This window comes from Paroedura picta, chromosome 13, assembly GCF_049243985.1.
Source record: "Paroedura picta isolate Pp20150507F chromosome 13, Ppicta_v3.0, whole genome shotgun sequence".
NCBI classification, from domain to species: Eukaryota; Metazoa; Chordata; class Lepidosauria; order Squamata; family Gekkonidae; genus Paroedura; species Paroedura picta.
This window is the reverse complement of record NC_135381.1, coordinates 14,412,130-14,432,758: the sequence shown is the minus strand read 5'-3', so window position 1 is coordinate 14,432,758 and position 20,629 is coordinate 14,412,130. Positions and strand designations below refer to the sequence as shown.

At 45.8% G+C, this 20,629-nt stretch overlaps 1 protein-coding gene across 1 annotated transcript; it reads left to right on the top strand.

Moving 5' to 3' along the window:
• The first annotated feature begins 44 nt into the window (after positions 1–44).
• Positions 45–17,611, top strand: SF3A1 (splicing factor 3a subunit 1). Its single transcript, XM_077308924.1, has 17 exons — positions 45–264; positions 1,147–1,259; positions 1,847–2,051; positions 2,339–2,596; positions 3,828–3,902; positions 5,638–5,788; positions 6,342–6,535; positions 7,577–7,694; positions 7,791–7,976; positions 9,114–9,235; positions 9,364–9,606; positions 9,700–9,910; positions 11,440–11,469; positions 13,635–13,789; positions 14,465–14,566; positions 15,429–15,500; positions 16,727–17,611. The coding sequence occupies exons 1-17, from the start codon at positions 202–204 to the stop codon at positions 16,826–16,828; spliced, it is 2,400 nt and encodes a 799-aa protein (XP_077165039.1). The 5' UTR covers positions 45–201; the 3' UTR covers positions 16,829–17,611.
• The last annotated feature ends 3,018 nt before the right edge of the window (positions 17,612–20,629 follow it).

Genomic DNA, 20,629 nt, shown 5'->3' with positions numbered 1-20,629 from the left:
GGATGACGTATTCTGAAGCTTGCGCATGCTCTTTTCTTTCGTCAGCGTAGTTACTCGGCCGGGAAACGTTCCAAGTCGGAGAAGCGCGCATGCGCTAATAGGCCCCGCTGTCTGTTACGTATTCTCAGGCAGTGCGCGAAGGGTCGACATTTTGTCGTTTTCCCTCTTGCTGCGTTCCTGGCGTCGGACTGAAGCGGCACCATGCCGGCCGGGCCTGTGCAGGCGATGGCGCCTGCGCAGCCAGCGCCTCCCGAAGCGAAACAGGTAGGATTCTCTTGAGGGAAAGCTCCCCCTTCGCTTCTCCCCCAGGTGTGAAGCGCGGCCTAGTGAGAGGGGCGGGGAGCCTGGCTCCCATGATGCTTTGCTGGAAGGAGGGGGCATCCTGGGAGATGTAGTCTGTGGGGCCGTCCGTGTGCCTTGCTTAGTGAGTGGCAGCTCGAGGGTCTAGACCAGGGGTAGTCAACCTGTGGCCCTCCAGATGTCCATGGACTACAATTCCCATGAGCCCCTGCCAGCGTTGGCAGGGGCTCACGGGAATTGTAGTCCACGGACATCTGGATGACCGCAGTTTGACAACCCCTGGTCTAGATAGAAGCTACTCTTCACCACACATCCCAGCCTTAATCTCTGTATTAGGCCAACTGGGTAGTTGCTTTAGGTTACCCTTGCCTGCCTTGGCATCTTCACTTTGGTATTCCTTGATGGTCTCCCATCCAAAGCTGACCCTGCTTAGCTTCTGAGATCAGGCTGGCCTGGACGATCCATCTCATGGCCCTATCCCTATTCCTTGCATGATGCCATCAACCTGTCTCAGATCCGCAGGGCCTGCAAAACAGAGCTCTTCCACCAGCTCTTGGGTTGAGGCCAGGTACACTGGGCCTAGATGGTGTATAGCCTTGAAAGTGATAACCAAAACTTAAGTCTTATCTGGAATTCAATTGGGAGCTGATGAAATTCTTGGAGAGTGGGCTGGATATGGGACCTCCACAGTGTTCCTGTGAGGATCCTGGCTGTGGCATTCTGTACCAGTTGCAGTTTCCAGATCAAAGTTAAGAGGAGGCCCACGTAGAGGAAGTTAAAATTTGATACATTGTTAATGGTGGAGTATGGGAAATATGCATCTTTCAATTCACTCTCTTATTGCAGCCTGAGGATGAGCCAAAAGAAGAAGCAACACCAGCGAAACCTGTTGTGGGAATTATTTACCCACCACCAGAGGTTAGAAATATTGTGGACAAGACAGCTAGCTTTGTGGCCAGGTGAGTTACCATAGTCTGGGTTCATATAAGCTCAGTAAGCCAGATTTTTAAATATATATATATATATAATTGTGTTGCTTTTTTATGCTTCTTTTCCAAAAAAAAGGTTGCCCATTTAGCAGTCCATAAATTTTAAATAGAACAGAAAAAAAATAAAAACCTGACAGCATAAAAAGACAGCTGCTACACTCAACTAGTGGATGTCAGACTTGAGGCTTGAAAAAAGCATCATGGAGCAAAAACAATTATCAGCTTCTTACAGACTTTAGAAGAAAAAACAAACTTAACTGTAAATAAATCTTGTAAGGCAAAAAGCCAGGCAAGCCTCTTCAGAGGTAAACTCTAAATCTGCAGTATCACTGCCCTTTCTTCTGATCAGATCTAAGAGTATGTGGAGGTCAGCTTCTAAAGATGACCTGAGAAATCAGACAAATAGATGGTCTTTGAGAAATCTTGGTCATGGACTATTTAGTTGTGTTATATAAGAAGGCAGTGATGAGGTAAACAGGCTCTGTTATTTTGGCAGTCTCTGTGTGGCAATCTTGATGGCTTTTTGGCAGTGACTCTTGCTTGTTTTAACTTTGCAGAAACGGTCCTGAGTTTGAAGCCCGAATCCGTCAGAACGAGATAAATAACCCCAAATTCAATTTCTTGAACCCCAACGATCCTTACCATGCCTACTACCGGCACAAAGTCAATGAGTTCAAGGAAGGGAAGGCTCAGGAGCCCTCTGCGGCCATTCCAAAGGTCATGCAGCAGCAACAGAGTGCTCAACAGCAACTTCCCCAGAAGGTAAATATTTCTAGTTGCAGGAAGTCCAGGTGCCTGAAGTCTCTTGTAGTCTGTCTCCGTGTTTTTTATCCTTCAGGAGATGAGGTGCTTCACCTCTCAGAAATATGAATGATTACTCATTATATTCACATGTTTGAAGTTATTCTGATAAGATTTTCTTTTCTGTGTAGTTAAGCCCTTAGTAATTGGTGCTACATTCAAGCTGTATGAACTGTGCACTTAACTGAGGCAGAGTACTGGTTCCTTCAGACCAGATGGTAATCTATTTGTGCATGTTTCTCCCTTAGGTACAGGCCCAGGTGATTCAGGAAACTGTCATTCCAAAGGAGCCCCCTCCAGAGTTTGAGTTCATTGCAGATCCCCCATCAATTTCTGCCTTTGATTTGGATGTGGTAAAACTGACGGCACAGTTTGTTGCACGGAATGGCAGGCAGTTCCTCACCCAGCTGATGCAGAAGGAACAAAGAAACTATCAGTTCGACTTCTTGCGCCCACAGCACAGCCTCTTCAACTACTTCACCAAACTGGTGGAACAGTATACCAAGGTAACTCTTTGTGGATGTGGCTACAATGTTCTCCCTTAAGGAAGCAGCAAAAGTGCTTTTCAGAGATAGGAAATATACACTAAGCTATTTATCTATAAGGTTGCAAAGAAATGCTGGTAAGGATATTGGGCAAAATGGACTCTCATTCTGATTATATGTTCAGTTCTATTAGAGAAATAGTTGTCCAGGAAGCAGATGGGTAGCAGCAAAATAAAATACTGGCAGGTAATCGGAGATAACTCTCATACGATCTGGAATGCACCAGCAGACACAAACCACAGCTGTGTTGATTGTCATCACTGTGTATCACTGGCATTTTTTTCTAGAATCTCTTGCCAGTTTTAGGCAAGTTTGCGTATACTCCCAAGGACTAGCTGTGTTAGTCTATTACAGCAAAATGCAGCAGAAGTCCATTAGCCCTTAGTTCTATTAATTTATGTCCTGCCTTTCTCTCCAGTGGAGATCCAAAGTGACTTCCCTAGTTCTCATCTTTTCCATTTTATCCTCACAGCAGTCCAGTGAGGTGGCTTAGGCCGACAGTGGGTGACTGGTCAAGGTTACCCAGCAAGCTTCCACGCTAAAGTGGCCATTTGAACCCAAGTCTTCCAGATCCTAGTCAGATATGCCTAACCACTGTGTATTGCTGGCTCTCTCACTTTAAAGACTTTTATGTTCAGAACTGACTTCCTGAGTACTTGTCATTCTGCAGAAGCGCAAAAAGACATAGAATGTGGTACTTGGTACAAATTTCACTTTCCTGAGAATGTCAGGTTTTGTTTAAAGCAAATTTTCTAGCACATATTGCTATGAAGAGAATAGAACCTGTGTGTACAATTCCTGGTAGAATCCCAGTCATGTGGTGGGTGAAGAACTTCTCCAGTGATTGGAGGTGGAGTTCCAGTGCATAGCTTTTTGTCCCATATACCTATGATGACTAGTAAAGCCACAATAAATTATAATATATAATAAATAATTATAATTACATAAAATATGGTGAATATTAACATTCATAATGTATACAGTTCACTATTTGGCTTTTCTTGAGGAAGAATTTGGATCCACTTTCTTTCAAGTTTTTATATTCCACACTTTTAATCCAAAAATTTGATAAATAGCTTAAATTTGCTTAGCTACTGTACCATCTTTTTCAGTGGACTTGCTGCAATAGGAACAGCATTAAACCGTAATCAGGACTCTAGCCTTCAATGACATTTTGAAAAATGTGTTTCAGATCTTAATCCCACCTAAGGGCTTAATCACAAAGCTGAAGAAGGAGGCAGAAAACCCCAAGGAAGTGTTGGACCAGGTAATCTAGAAATAATGTGTGATTTTTTTTGTTTTGTTTTGCAAATCTTAGCTCAGTTTCCTGTGTTCAAGTGATAATTTTACTTCCCAAAAAACTCCTTTTGCTCCACAGCAGTCAGTTTGCAAAGCAGACATAAAAACTTCCTTGTGATACTTGTCACAAATCAGTTTTTTAAAGTTTTTATGTTACGAGGCAAATGTTTCTGTGCGACAGGCATGAGCGCTGCTCGTGGGCTGTCCTTGTGCGCTTTCTCCCTGGTCACACAGATTGCAATTGAAAAGAAACCCTTGCATTCAGCTGTAATTGTTCAGCATTTGTAGTTGGCCTTTCTCCTACCTGCCCCACCTGACTTGCCCACAAAAGCCCCACAGAGTGGATCACATCACAACAAACTGGAGGATAACTTGAATTGTAGCCCATGTGCAACTGGAGGAGAGCACAAGCGTGTAGATGAGCCATATTACTGCTTGTAATGTTTGTAATGAGCCAATGTGGCCCCAAGTCAGTCACGTTAAAAAGATGAAATATAGTGAATCTGAATGGTAGTACTTATAACAGGGATAATACTTGATTTCAGCTCTTCTTTTTCCTATGAGTACAGAACTTTATTTTTGTGTTGTTTTCCCCTACCAGATGTTTCCACATACCCTGCCACTTGTAACTTTTGGATAAGTCAGGTTGGATATGAGGTCTACAGCTGTCAATGGCTGTGGTTTATTTAGTAGCATCTGTAAAACAGGCTGGCATTACAAGGTTTGTTATAATGAATCTACCCAAACCAGGATATAAAAATCTCTTGGTGGGTGACTAAGGGAAAATGAGCAGGCTGCTGACAAAACTCAGTTCCTCCATCCCCACAGTGGCGCAGTTTAGGTAACTTGAAATTCTGGACTTAGTGGTTTTATGGCAGCTCCCCCCTTCCCTTAAGACTGAAATGTACACATGTTAAACACAGCGTTCCTCTTTTAAGAGCATTCTGCTGAGTCCGTAAACTGAATCCCTGAACTTTAGTCCCAAGTTCAGACATCAGTGGCACCATGTCCGACTGTCTGAAGGCAGGACTGACATTGTAAACTCATAGCCTTCTTTTGAGGCCTTCAGGGAAACCAAAACCAAAAAGTAGGGGGAAGATGGTTGCTACTTCGATACATAACTGGAGATGAAGGCAAAGTGAATTGATATTGTGTCCTTTGGCTCAGTGAGAGCCCTAAGAACGGAATGTGCACTGTTGTTGATGCTCATTTAAGGAAGGTACCTGTGCAGATTTAATAAGCTGCTGGTTTACCTCCTTATTAGCTGGAATGATCCAGCTAATGTGAAAAGCAGGTTAGAATTCTCCTTCCTGTGATGCCATGCTTTCAGTGTTTTGTTAAAGTTTGCATCTAATGTTTAGTTGGAGGAGCAGACCTAGTGGTCTGGTTATGAAATCAGCTCCCATACATTTTGATCTAGGTCAGTCGATCTAAAGCTACGAAGACTAACTCTGCATGTGTCCTGTGAGCATAGAGTTTAGCATTGAGGTAGGAAGAGGGTTGAGATCCTCGCAGAAGACATGCTGGTGATATGGCACTGAGTTTCAGATATGTCCCCGTTGGTGTCCTGGAAGTTCTAAAATTGGCCAGCGCTTAGTTCTGTTTAATCACTGTGTGATACTTTGTGAGTAGGAATAGGTGCCTTACATCCTGTGTCAAGGTCTCAATTTCCCCTTTTTGGTGTCTTTCTCCTTCCCGGGCAGGCATGCTACAGAGTGGAGTGGGCCAAGTTTCAGGAACGAGAGCGGAAGAAGGAAGAGGAAGAGAAGGAAAGAGAACGTGTTGCGTATGCCCAGATCGATTGGCATGACTTCGTGGTAGTGGAAACGGTAGACTTCCAGCCCACTGAGCAAGGTTCTGCAACTAGCTCTTACTCATTAAAACACTTTTACCCTTCCTTTTTCATTTTGCAAGAATCCACAGGCAGCTTTACAAGTGTAACTACAGAAAAACACAATATTAAGAAGCAATACTAGAGCAAGAAATAATGGCTGCGATCAGCGACACAAATACTAGACACCCAAAATGACAGACGCCCAATACGCAAGAACCCCCAAATCATACATATTGGTTTGTTGTATTTAAGTGTATTGTTTGAATGTTGTTACAAAAGGTCTTGTATATCTTGAAGAAAAAATGCTACTTACCTCAAGGACTAAGAAGTAAATTATGCTGTTGCCAAGATCTTAGTGTAACTGGGAAGCAGATCCCCTAAAAAAGGAAGGGTCACTTGTGATCAGAGGCATAGTTGTACTCCTAGAATGCTGTCTCTCTTCTATGCTCTCAAAGCAATTTTAATTAAAGTAATATACTGATTGTAATGCACCGCATTGTGTATGGCTCAAAAATTGCTCTGCAATTTGTTGGTGGTGAAGCTGACTCTCCTCCCCCCCCCTCCCCATTACAGGGAACTTCCCCCCTCCCACCACCCCTGAGGAGCTGGGAGCTCGCATTCTGATCCAGGAGCGCTATGAGAAGTTTGGCGAAAGCGAGGAAGTGGAGATGGAGGTAGAGTCGGACGACGAAGATGAGAAACAAGAGAAGACAGAGGAGACTCCATCCCAATTAGACCAGGACACTCAAGTGCAGGATATGGATGAGGTGAGTAGCTGGACAAAGTCATTTCAGTTTTTAGCAAGGCTTGAAAGTAGACTGGCAGATATTATTGAAAGGTCCTCCTCAACCCCAGAGCTCAGTGAGGATTTCATTTCTTAGCTGCGTAAAATTATGTCCTGGATCGTCAGTGCTATTCTGAAGTGATATACTCAGCTCTTAATGTCTGCAGTGTAATTCTGAGAGAGGAGGTTAGGAAAAGGATTAAAACATTCTGTGGACAGAAGAGGAGCTTGGACATCAGCTAGTCCCATCCTATACAAGGATCCATCCAATTAAATTTACAGTCAAGGTTTGCATCAGTCACCTTGGCAAGTGATCCCCGTTGTTAAACGTATAACCTTCCATGAGCCAGGAGATGGGACAGCCATTGTTCATGGAATCAGATGAAACTGATGAATAGTTCCACTGGTACATAACCTGTCTTTGTCTTTTTATCAAGAACACCAAAACCTTCATGAGAAGGACCCCCAGTTAGCCTTACTCACCCACTCTGGAGAAAAACAGTGCCATTAATGAATTCTCCCCCAAATTAAAACTTGGCTTTATCCCTCCTGCCAAGCATCTTTGGCCATATTGGATTGGATGAGGATAGACACATGTTCCTCAAGCCTAAAGCCATCACATTCTTCCCACCCTGTGTGAAAAAGCCTCTAGTTAAGTTTTGATGGTCCCTCTGTATTGGTGTGAACAATAATTAGCGTTAGCTACTAATAAAAATTATAACCAGTCTTTAACACTGATTTCAAAGCTGTAACCATGGTTTGAAATGACTCAGCCCAGCCAGTTAAACATGGTTAAGGAACAGGAAACAGATAGAACACGTAGAATTCAGCAGCACAAGAATACATGGAAGTGATTATGTCTGCAGCCTTTTAGAGGACTGCGTCTCCTCACCTGTCGTCATCCCCCCCACCCCCGACTTACTGTCTGCCCACAGGTTGCAGCACTGCTCCTGTGGGTTGATATGAAAGACGTAGGCATGGGTCTGTGTTGAAACATCACAATTTCTCATTTTCAAATGTAAAGGGTTCTGATGAAGAAGACGAGAATCAGAAAGTTCCACCACCTCCAGAAGCTCCAATGCCACCACCCCTTCCTCCCACTCCAGATCAAGTTATTGTCAGGAAAGATTATGATCCTAAAGGTAAGTTGATAACCTTGTCCTGATGTTTCTCTGCATGCCAGATCCCAAGAGTAGCTAAAGTAATCTCGTAACAATGTGGCTTGCTTTCCCCTGCAGCTTCCAAGCCGTTGCCACCCACCCCAGCCCCAGATGAGTATCTGGTTTCCCCCATCACCGGAGAGAAGATTCCTGCCAGCAAAATGCAAGAACACATGCGCATTGGGCTTTTGGATCCTCGCTGGCTGGAGCAAAGAGATCGCTCTCTCCGGGAGAAGCAGAGTGATGATGAAGTTTATGCCCCAGGTCAGTCATGTGCCGTTCCTGGCTGTGTTCTTCCAGCTTTTATCCAGTTACTTGCTTCCTACAAGCTTCAAAGGAGAGTGGATGGTCAGGTGCCTCAGGTCCTTTAAAAATGCCATCTTGTTTGTGTCCTTAGCTGTAAAAATGTTTAGCATAGGGCAAATAATTACGCTAGATTAACTCTGAACTTAAATCGGAAAGTTACCAATTGGCATTTAAGAGTTCATCTATTCTCAAAGAGCAGTTTCAGAGCAGGTGTTAAGTTAAATTGCAGAGACAACCCAATACTTCCGATAACCCAGAAAATGTTCTGAAGGCACATGACACTCTGCTGCTGAAGATCACTAGATCTGTCCCTGTGAGGTTCCTGGATGAGAGTTCATTGGGGGCCAAATGTAAGAAGTGGGTGTAAGTAAAGTAAGTAAAATCTGCCCACGTTCAAGTTATACTGAATCTTTAAAGCAGAATATAGAGGATTGGGGGGGGGGGAGTACCTTTTAAAACCTTTTCCGTAGGTTTGTTCTGGTTATTGTGTAGCAGTAGTTACTGATAGCTTAGATCAGCCTTTTGCGACCTTTTGACCATGGCGGAGCCCCTGAAATGATTTTTCAGGTTTCGAGGAGCCCCAGAAGTGGTCAGCTGGTGACGCCTCCCTGCTACCCCCTCGGAATTGATATGTCATCGAAAGTGACATCACCACCCATGTTAAAAGACAGGGTCAAGGAGGACTGAGGGCAGAAGAGACAGGAGGTGGTTTAAGAAAGGAGGAGGTGTGTGCAGGCTCTGTCCCCTCCCAGGTGCAGAACCCATAAGAGAACCCATGCTTGGGGGGAGCAGTGGAACTGGCTGCTTCCATAGCTTGTGGCAGAGTCCATTAAGGCAGGAGAGGAAAGGCTGTGGACCCCTCGTTGAGAATCCTTGGCTTAGAGCAGGGGTAGTCAAACTGCGGCCCTCCAGATGTCCATGGACTGCAATTCCCAGAAGCCCCTGCCAGCAAATGCTGGCAGGGGCTTCTGGGAATTGTAGTCCATGGACATCTGGAGGGCCGCAGTTTGACTACCCCTGGCTTAGAGCATTTAGATGAGGCTGTGTTTTGTAAAATAAAACCTTGTCATCATTTTTTTCCCCTTCTGTGTCTAGGTTTGGATATCGAAAGCAGCCTGAAACAGTTGGCTGAGCGCCGTACTGATATTTTTGGCGTGGAAGAGACTGCTATTGGGAAGAAGATTGGGGAAGAGGAGATCCAGAAGCCAGAAGAAAAGGTGCAGCAAACGCTGGGTTGCTTCTTTTCAGTGCTGCTGGGATGAGAAAGAGTCGAAGTTCCTCCCCAGGCTTGTTGTTATTGGCCTTTGTGCATCGGGTTTCACATTGCCCCATTTTCTTTCTCTAGGTGACCTGGGATGGCCACTCTGGCAGCATGGCCCGGACTCAGCAGGCTGCTCAAGCCAACATTACTCTGCAAGAGCAGATTGAAGCTATCCACAAGGCCAAGGGGCTGGTGCCTGAAGATGACAGCAAGGAGAAGATTGGTCCAAGCAAACCCAATGAGATGCCCCAGCCTCCACCCCTCTCGTCAGCTCCCAACATGCCAACAAGTGCTCCCCCAATTGCATCAGTCCCCCGTCCGCCTTCAGTATGCTGTTTACTTACATAGCTCTTCTGCTCCTTTTTCCCCTCTAAAAAAAGTGTTCGGGTTCTTTTGCAACCTAAATATTATGTCTTCTAGATGCCACCTCCTGTCCGAACAACTGTCGTTAGTGCTGTTCCCGTCATGCCTCGTCCTCCAATGACTTCAGTGGTCCGTTTGCCACCGGGCTCTGTCATTGCTGCTCCCATGCCACCGATAATACATGCCCCTCGCATCAACGTCGTTCCAATGCCACCTTCTGCACCACCCATTATGGCACCACGTCCTCCTCCCATGATTGTGCCAACAGGTAAGTGCAGAAAATCTCTCTTTCTTTAATAGTAGCCTTATTTCCACATTACAGCAAGTGCACATACATCCTGCCTGTCGCGTGTACATCTGTTTGTATGAAAGAGCCAACGTGCACTCACTTCGCAAATGGAACCTAGATAAGTGCGGAGTTTGCATAGCACATTCAGCTGTATATGCATTGACTGTAATGTGTGAAGGCGCATACAAAGAACAATCAAGTGTTCACTGGACACGGATTGTACGTGCATTCACTGTAACTTGTGAACAAGGCTAGAGAGTTTAGCATTTTCTAACTGGGAAGTTCTTGCTCACTTGCAGCAAAGCCTGGGGGGCTGCTGAGTGCCATTGGTTGCTCAGGATTCATTTGCAGTGGCACATTCAGCACCCGACTCTGTGCCGCGCTAAGAGATACCATGTTATCACACCAGTTTTCAAGCTTGCAACTTTCATGAGGGCTGTTTTTGGCTACTTCAGAAACAAAATCAAGCCCTGAAAGTCCCCTGTGATTAATTGTTTAGCCATAATTATTTGCTGAACAAATTACTTTATTTTGAACATTTCCATGCTGCCTTTCCATCCAAATAGGGTCCTCAGGGTGGTTTAAATGTCAAACTGGTAACTGCGTAGCTGCGTGGCTGTCCTGATGGTTGGTTCTACTGCTGCGATATCTGATGGATCAGGCTGCCCCTTTTTAAAAAGCAGCAACAACCTGTAGCTTGCTCAACTATGAAGTTTGTCCTGGCAATATAATTGATATAGATGGCCTCCCCCCCCCAAAAAAAAAATGTCTGAAGAGGAGGGACTATACAGTGAGCAGAGACAGAACAGTTCATCTTCATTCCAATTCAGTTCACTCCTCTCCACCCCGGTGAGCATCCAGTTCTGGTTTGTCCCTTCAGTCCCCGTCCCCCTCCGCCATCTCCTATATTCATGGAGGGTCAAACCCCCTGGTAACTCACTCTTTAGCCTCCATGACCCTCTTCTTCACATAACTCCTGTTCCACAGGTGCTTGATGCAAAGTTTCTTCTTTTGCTCAGTGCCATGTTTCCCCTCAGCAGTGTTTTGCAGTTGTGCAAAAGAGACGAAGACGGGGGTGATTTATAGTACTTCCAAATTACCTGTGCCTCGTTGAGTACTCTAGAAACTTAACATTCCAAATGAACCAGAAGAGTATAGCCGGCATTGTTTATTACTTCTCTGGGATGCTTTCCCAGCATTGAAAGCCTCGTTAAGACTTGTATGTGTTACAGACTGTGCTACAAAATTAAAACCCAGAAGTGTACGCTCCGGAGTTGCTTTTAAGTATGTACAGGCATTTGGGGGTTAGACATGCTTTGTGCTCAAATCGAGGTTATGCTGAGTTACAGCATGCCCTGTAGTGGTATGCGGGGCCCAGATGATAACGTAAGATTGTTCCTTATAGTTTCAATTTAAACCTGAGATCTAAATAGGCCTTCTGTAAACATCATAGGTTGCAGCTGAGTGAAGCCATTGACTAACTATTGTATCTAATTGTTACAATATAGGATACAGACAGGGACCAGTCAACAGTCCAGGTAACTGCTTAAGTGTCATTGTGACCTCAGAGGTAATTCAGCTAATCACTAACCTTCAAGCCAAGCTAATTTGCATGCCTTCACTTCTCTTGTCTGTCCAGAGTGGTACAAAGGGGATCCTGGCTGTGGTGTGCGTCTGTGTGTCAGTAGTTTTGTTCTTGTAGACTTCTTGGCCCGAGTGTCACTGCTCTTGAAAGGTTTTGTGGCTGCATGCTAGCTTGGGTGCTCCAGGTACTGTCCTTGTTGCTAGAGAAACCGAGGCAGGAATACAGGACGCACCCTTGCCAAGTGCTAAATCTGTTGGTACGCTTTTCAGCTGCATTGCACCACAGCGACTGACACACAGCTGTAAGCCCAGCTTATCTAGCCAGTGAGGTCTGACTGCTTTGTGTGTACAAATCCATCTGTCCGCCAAGTTTCAGATGATTAGTTCAAAGTTACTACTGTGCTGGCTCAGGCCACTGGCTGTCACATGGTGGTGCTCTTGTCCAAAACTATTCTAATGCCTTTTTTCCCCCAGCACTAAAACCCAGTAATTCCAAGCCAAAAAACTGACAGCGGAGTTGAGTGTTGATACTTTAATATTGTACAGTCTCTGAACCAAGCATTTGAAGTCCCAAGATACCGAGAATAATGGTGGTTGCATACCAGGTGTGTTTAAAGTGTGTATTTAGGCTGATCCTGCATTGGGTTGGACGAGAATGCCTGTATGGCCCCTTCCAACTCTATGATTTAAAAGCATAATGTGTGAATGAGACCCACACGTGCCTGTCCATGAAAATCAGGATTGGCTGCATACATTTGCTGTCATATCATTTCTGAAATTGCCCCTTAATGTGATCACTAGAAACCGGACAGATGCGTATAGAAATTGTGTGAATAGCATTCTCTCTTCCTAAGAGTGCCCCTAATGATGGAAGCCTTGGAGTCCACTTTAGCCTACTTTGTTATGGAAGGCAGAACTAGGACTGAGACACATTAATGTTTTTACATGCATAACCTTCACATGGTTGCTACAAAGCAGCTTCCTATTGCTCCTTCCTTGAAGAAGAAGAAGAGTTGGTTCTTATATGCCGCTTTTCTCTATCCGAAGGAGTCTCAAAGCGGCTTACAGTCGCCTTCCCTTTCCTCTCCCCGCAACAGACACCCTGTGAGGTGGGTGAGGCTGAGAGAGCCCTGATATCACTGCTTGGTCAGAACAGTTTTATCAGTGCTGTGGCAAGCCCAAGGTCACCCAGCTGGTTGCATGTGGGGGAGTGCAGAATCGAACCTGGCATACCAGATTAGAAGTCCACATTCCTAACCACTACACCAAACTGGCTATTGTCAATTTGAAGTCTGACCATGAGTGTGAAATTCCATACACTGTGGATGCAATGCTTGGCTCTGAGATAACTTGCAGCTTTCCTATGTTTGTAGGTCAATTCCTTTTTGCCTTGGAGTTACCACTGATGGCTTTCCTTTCTTGTGTCTGTCTTTGTTTTCTTAAGGGCAGGAGTGTCAAATGTACGTTCATAAAAGAGAGCTTTGTTTCTCTGTGGCCTAGCCAGGTTCCTTATTCTTCCTCTATAGCAATATCTGGAGTTCCTCTGTAGTAATTACATGTGCTTCCTGCTGTTTATCTTTGGGAGAAGATAACCCCTTTAAGGCTGTTACTTCTGCACTGAGCTCTTAGAGAAGGGCCAGATATAAAAGGATGACTGTGACACCATATATATGAAGTCATCTTATTTCTTGCAACAGCTTAGGCTGGATAAAGAGAGAATCAGATATTTTGCCAGGTCTCCCCAGTTCAGATCCTGTATTCTGTCCACTGTTGCTACATTGATTTGCCTACTCTGCATTCTTTAGTCTAAGTCTTCTGCTACTTGGTTCACACATGCAAGCATCCGTTAGTGCAGGTAGGAGGCACGCAGCTCTTATAACAAAGGGAACTCTCTGCCTTATGCACAGTTCTAGCATTTCTTAAAGTGAGTGCTGAACTGATATGCTCTTGGCTGGTATTTGGGAAGCTTTCTTTCCTATCTGATCTCCGGGAAATGTAGATAGCATGCTCTCTGGAAATTTCTACATTTGACACTGTTGCTTTGGGTTGTTCCGGTTAGTCCTCCCCCAAAAGGCTGCTAATGATTTTGTGCAAATTAATCCGTTCTCCGTTACTTCAGCATTTGTTCCTGCCCCTCCTGTTGCGCCGGTTGCTGCCCCGTCACCGATGCCTCCTGTTCACCCGCCCCCACCCATGGACGATGAGCCATCCTCTAAGAAGCTGAAGTCTGAAGACAGCCTCATGCCAGAGGAGGAGTTTCTACGCAGAAACAAGGTGTGCCACTAAGAACTCAAAGCAGTAACACTGCCTTTATGTTAGTCCACAGGAAGATCTTCCATGGTGCCTTTTTGGTCCCATGGGGGCTGAGTTGGGGAACCCTATCCATCCAGGTTCAGGTCAACATTTTATATGCTTTATTTTCCATTTGAACATACTGCTTTTTCGTTACAATACTGTCTGGGAGATGCAGGGGGAAGCAGACTGGGCTGGCAGACTGTAAAAACATGTATCTGTTTCCAGCGTAACATGTTGGGGCCCACCTCTTCCTGTGTCCCTTCTGTGACAGAGAGACAGCTTTGTTATGCAGTCGACAGATCTTTCAGTAATTCGGTCGTAAAAAGCAAAATATAGCAATTGTGCAAGATTGATTAACATAGTTCTTTTAGTACTCAGTTAGTAGCTTCAGTGGCGGCTTTGATAAATCCAGCCACTTTTTCTTTGATTTATACATCCCCCCCCCCCCAGCAAAGAGCTTTTCAGCCTGGTATCATAACAAAGGGCAGAGCAGTTACGAATTTGTAGGAGAATGTATTTGAATGAGCTAAGTCAATACTGCTCCTCCATGAAGAAGCTTGGGGCTATTACAGCACTTTATCATTCTCTTTTCTTTTTTCCTCTGGTGCCTTCTCTGAACTTTGTCTGACAGCACTATTGCCTTTATCCCATTAGGGTCCAGTCACAGTCAAAGTCCAGGTTCCCAACATGCAGGACAAGACTGAATGGAAGCTGAATGGCCAGGTGCTCGTGTTCACCCTCCCGCTCTCTGACCAGGTACGTGGCCCAGGGCTTTCCTTAAATAAGGGATGGGCAAGTTCTGTATTCTCAGGTGCGCATCTCACCCTCTGACAGGTATCTGGAGACCAGCTATATTGGCTGTTGCACAGACTCCCATCTTGAGCAGCCGTAATAAAGCAGGCACTATTTGCCTGCAAAGGCTTCTTTACCTGGAGGATGTGCGCACAGGCGTAGTGTTATGAAGATGTTAGTTTGCACCTTGTGTACGAAATCGACAGGTTGTATGGCTTATCTCCTCAAGCGGGCCTGCATGTCTTCCAAGGCTGCTCCCACTCCTCGGATGGTTGAAGCAGCCTTGGAATACTGGCAGGGGCAGTGGCACCAGAGCAACGAACGCACCTCAGTGCTAGGCCTCAGTGCTCTTGCACCACCAGCACTGTAGCTGCGGGCCATCTACTGATGTGCTTCCTCAGATGGGATAACAGATGTCACATCCATCTACGTTTCCGTATGAGGGAGCACTCCAGTTGATGTTCCACATCAAAAACCCTCAATCACACATCTGTTTCAGGTGTAGCTAGTGGGTCTGGTTTCCTACCCTAAATTGCATTCCAGTGGAGTGCCAGGGTATTTGGGATGGTTTGCTGGACCCTCAGTGTTGTAGCATTACTGGAATAATCCATTTACACTCTGAGCTGAACGATTCCTGTGCTGTAACAGAAGCAGAATGGAAGTCCTTGCATTAGTCCTCAGCGGTCCTTGCTGCCAGGCCGCTGATAAAAGCCTCCACCTTTTAATGTTTTATGGTACCATACTAAGTACGGCTAGCGTATGCTGCCTTCTGTCGTATGTCCAGTGCACTGTGTGCTGAAGAGGAGTGCATTTCTCTGGTTTCCAGGTTTCTGTTATAAAGGTGAAGATTCACGAGGCGACTGGAATGCCTGCTGGGAAACAGAAGCTTCAGTATGAGGTGAGTGTTTGGTCAGTGCTGCTATGCTACCGGGAGGTGAATTTCATGTGTTTGTGTAAACTAGCCTTTCTTGACTTTTTTTTAATCATTAAGAAACCCCTGACACATCCTTCAGGCTTCGAGAAACCCCAGAAGAGGTGCAATCGTGCAGAATATGGTTGGGAAGCAGAGCTGTGGACACGCCCATCTGGGGCCCCTCCCCTCCCCACCCCTTCCAGGCTCATCATTGGCCACTTTGGGAGGGGGGGGGAAGGTCGACATTACTCCATATGATCATATCACCCGATAAATGTATAACATTGCAAAACCCTTCCAAGGCCATCAAGAAACCCCAGGGTTTCATGAAGCCCTGGTTGAGAAAGCCTGGTGTAAACATTAGAGTGCACTTGACTAATGGTCCCAGAACTCCCCTGGATGTGTTCTTCCATTATTTAACCACTTGAAATGAAGCCCGGTGCATCTAGGAATACATCGGGCGCTAGGTAAGGGGTTGGGCAGGAGCAGAGAGGCTTCTTTCTTCGCTCTGAGGGGGTGGGGCCTTAAGGAGCTGGGCAGCGCCTCTCCCCATTGGGAATGGTGTTGCCCAGCACCCTAGAGCCGGCGCTGCTCCTGCTCCAGTGGGGGCTGGAGCCAGGCAGTCCCAGCGCTGCCCCTGCAGGGTGCAGAGAGCTTTCCCTTTGTGCCTGATGGGGATCTTTAGAGCTGGTCAGCGGCTCTCCCCATTGGGAGAGGCCTGGCTCCAGCACTGCCCCCACAGGACACAGAGAGGCTTCTCTCTGCACCCTGTGGGGGTCTTAAGGAGCTTGGCAGTCCCTCTCCTCATTGGGAGGGGTGCTGCCCAGCTCCTTGGCCCCAGCACTGCCCCTGCAGGGTGCAGAGAACTTTCTCTCTGCATCCTGCGGAGGGTGGGTGAGTTCTCCCAGTGTGCCGAATTTTTGAAAGGACCCTGGCAGGCGGGGCTTTCTCTGGAGCCTTTTGAATGTTCCATACCCTGGCAGTAGTGTGAATCACTCTTTATGTATATAGATTACATGCACATGGAACCATCTTCAGTGGCTTGTTTAAAATGGCATTAAAATTCCCCCTTTCACCTTCTGCCTGGATATGACAGAAGAAGGCCAATTTTTCACCTAAAGGGTTTGTGTGAAGTAGTGGGTTCTTCCTTGTCTGCCCCTTGCTAAGTTACGTTTAGGGCACTGTCATGACCCTCTTGTTGTTTCTTGCAGGGCATTTTCATCAAAGACTCCAATTCTCTGGCTTACTACAACATGACAAGCGGATCAGTGATTCATTTAGCACTCAAAGAAAGAGGAGGCCGAAAGAAGTAGTACTCCTGTGGCAAGAAGCTGTCATATCGGCACAACTCCCGAGTACCACCAGAATGGAGTTCCCACTCAGACTGGACTTTGGACTTTAATTTTGTACCTGGTAGACCCTGGGCCTAAGAGAAAATTGATACTGCTCATGCCATCGCTGAACGGCTCATGCTATACCCGAAATACCGCCAGAATTGTCCCCAAACTTAATATTATTCCTAGTGGTTCTCCGGTTACGTTTTGTAGCTGAGGCCTTGTCTAGCTTTGATCTAATCCTGCAGTATTTCACTTTTGCAGTGTCTTGCTGGCATTCAAGGAATTTTACCTGTTGGATCAAACATTTCAGCTACCTTCGTCATACAGAGTAATTTCTTTTAACCAGAGTAGTGAAAGCTTTCATTGTTCTGTGCAAGATATCTGAGCTGCCTCCTTTTCCGCTGATCAGGATTACTATGGCACAGCCCCGTGAAAGAGAAGGAAGAAGCCACGTTGCTGGATCGTACCATAACTGGCCTGTTCCCACCTATTGCAACTCCTCAATTAGAAAGCAGTTTGCTGTGATGCCTGGAGAGTATTGCTGTCTAAAGATATACGTTTCACGGTTTTGGGGGATCCTGTTCTTTTAAAACAACAGCAACATATAGATGGAGATGAATGATGCATGAGCCCCAAGGGGTTGAACGTAGCTTGTGGTCATGTGCTAGAATCTTCAATCTGTGCTTCTCTCCCCACCCCATGGTTTTGGAAATTTGTTTAATATGAAAGCAACAATTAAAAAAAGGAATTAAAAATGAAGTAGCGAGTCCAACTCACAATATGTAAATACCTTCAAATCAGTCTTTTGCTGTTTACCCAGTCTTTTAAGCAAGCCTGTCTTCTAAACAACCTGTCCTTCAGAGAATTTCAGCAATGAAAGTCATTCCCACTTCTCGGGCCTCCTCACCAGTGTAGTCTTGCTTGCTTAGTTCTCTGCTCTTAGTTCTGTATGCAAAATCGGTTATAATATTCAGTTACAGGGTGGCTGTAGCAGGGGGGGTAATCTCTGACACTGTGTGTCCTTGGGGAGCGGGTATGACTAATAAACAAGGGAAGAGCTGTGGGTGTGGGAAGAGGAGAGGAGGGTCTGTTAGTGGAGAGAGAGCATTCACCACTGGAGCTGCCTCGAACAGACACTGCCGATGTGCACAAGACTGTGCCGTCCCCAAGGAAGTGTGGAATGAGTCCCAGGGAGGGTTCTGCTGGGGCTGTCTGAGTTTATCCAAAGCCACCCAGAAACCTTTTGTTTTTGAAGGCTTGGCAATCAATTCCAGTCGTCTTTCCCAAGCCTGCCTTGTAACCACATTTCTTTCCATGGTGGTTCTTTGGCTGCAAATTTCTTTTCCCCAAACCCCCTGCTGCTTTTTCCTCCGCCAATAGTTCAGTTTGCACATCTTAATTGCTTACAGATCTCCCAGCATGGCTCATACAGATGCAGCCGCTTTATACCAAGTCAGACCGGTGGTCTGGCCAATCTGCTTTGACAGGCAGTAGCTCCCCATGGGCCTTCCCCAGCTTATCTACCAGCATCTATTTGACTGGGACATGCAAAGCATCCTTTTTCCCCTAGGCCAAGCTTCAGTTCACCTATCGAGGGTAGCAAAATCAGGTGTGATGTATTTTTGGAAGGGTCTGCTCTCTGAAAATAATGGTGCATGGCCCTAGCATGCACCATTATCTTACGAACCCATAAAACCTTTGTTCAGCTATTGATTTATTTTGCCCAATATTGTCAGCTCTGAAGAAGAAGAGTTGGTTCTTATATGTTCCTCTACCAGAAGGAGTCTCCAAGTGGCTTACAGTCACCTTCCCTTTCCTCTCCACACAACAAGCACCCTGTTAGGTAGGCGAGGCTGAGAAAGCCCTCGGTCAGAACTATCAGTGCTGAGTGAACCCAAGGTCACCCAGCTGGCTCCATGTGGGGAGCAGTGGGGAACCAAACCCGGCTCGCCAGATTAGAAGTCCACACTCCTAACCACTGGTAGCAGCTCTTCCTCATCAAGGGCCTTTCCCAGCACCACCCTCAGAACCAGTGTGCTGTAGGGGGTTGGAGAAAAGGAAAGGTTGAACAGCTACAGAATATAAAATATTAAAATACAAATATATATTTCAATACATCTGCACATATAAAACTTTAAAAAATCAACATATATCACGCCCTATTGCACAAAATCAAAACATTCTGACCCATGGATAAAAAGCAAGAAGCCAGAAAGCCAAACACCGTTCAACCCCTCCTGGGGTCGTCTTCAGTGGTCTAATATTTAAATACACTCATGATGTAATCATGGGGACTAGAAGGCACATGCAGGGATTTGGGGTAAGCAAGGACCAAACCTCCGCTTGCCATTTAACTCACTGGGTGAACCCTAACCGGTCAGCATAATCTTGCTCCCACAGGTGCCAGATCAGCTACTCAAGCAGATGAAAAGGGAGAATTGTGCACATATTCCTGAGCTGCCTAGTGGACAGTGGGACTTTAAAAACTAATAAATTGGAGATGCCAGTGATTGAACCTGTAGCATGCAAAGCATGAAATTCATCCGGCTTCCTGATGAACATCTGTAATTGGCATTCCTCACACATATTAGAATGGGACAGTAATAAGTAATCAAATGTCTGTGATGCTTGAGAGGACAAGATCTACCCTTAATCCAGCTTGTTCCGAGTTCTGTTTACCAACACAGTTTGGGGATTCTGGAGACTTAGATGGGTGGGCTACCCTTGTAGGGAAGGCGAGCGGAGAACTGAAGTGTTCAGATCATGGAATTTTTGAGCTGTTAGGCTTGCACTTAAAACACGGAAAAAGTTTTCTGTTAAGTGTATCAGCTCCCACAAATACTTTTAAAATATTCTGTTCGGTAACTCTGGAACAGAATCTCTGCTGCACCCTTCCTGCTCAGAGCTAGTGCTCTTGGATCTTGATTCTCCTACCTTATCCGGCAAAGCCCCTGCAGGCCAGCGTCTTTAAGCTTCCATGAGCTGGTTCTACGACTTAAATTCGGACAGGTGATTTTTTTTTTCCTTTTGTTATACCCTTGCTCCAGACCTCTGCACGATATTTTGGATTACCACCCCCACCCTCCTTCCAATAAACAATATTTCGCTTCATCGTGGGCTGGTGTTCATGCAAACATTTTGGCCGTTTGATTTCAATCCTTCATTTTGGCCTCCAGTGTTAAGGTGGCGTCAATGAGTGAGACCAGCAGGTGTGGAGTCGAAGGGCTTCCTTTCATCCCCCAAGGGCCTGGATGATTGCTGGTTGGTTGGGCCTTTGGACCCAAGCCTACAACTCCAGAAATGTAAGATGGCTCAAGATAATAACACGGAACAGCTATCTATGTACCGACATGTTTCCTGGGAGAGGCGCTGGCATATAGCAGAATATATTACGAGTGCCTTGTACATGCGAAGTGAAGTTTGGGGAGGAGATGTCAGACCAGCCCCTCGAGGAGAACCTCAGAATGGTCCTTACATGTCAATGCTGTGGTGGGGATGGAAGGGAGGGGGGGTGCCCCTTTGGCATTCTGCCCCTTGCCTAGCCTTGTTTTCCACGCATGCTCCATGTAGCAAACCCTATTTTCTCGTCTGTCTCTTCCCAGTGTTCCTTGTCCCTATTTTGCCTTTTCAAGAGATGGTTGGAAGAGGCTTTTTCAGGTGGTTTTGAGGGCAAGTTAACAGACCTGTCGTTTTGTAACTTTTCGGCATCCTTCCGTTGTCCACAATATGGCTATAGTCCAGGGGTAGTCAAACTGCGGCCCTCCAGATGTCCATGGA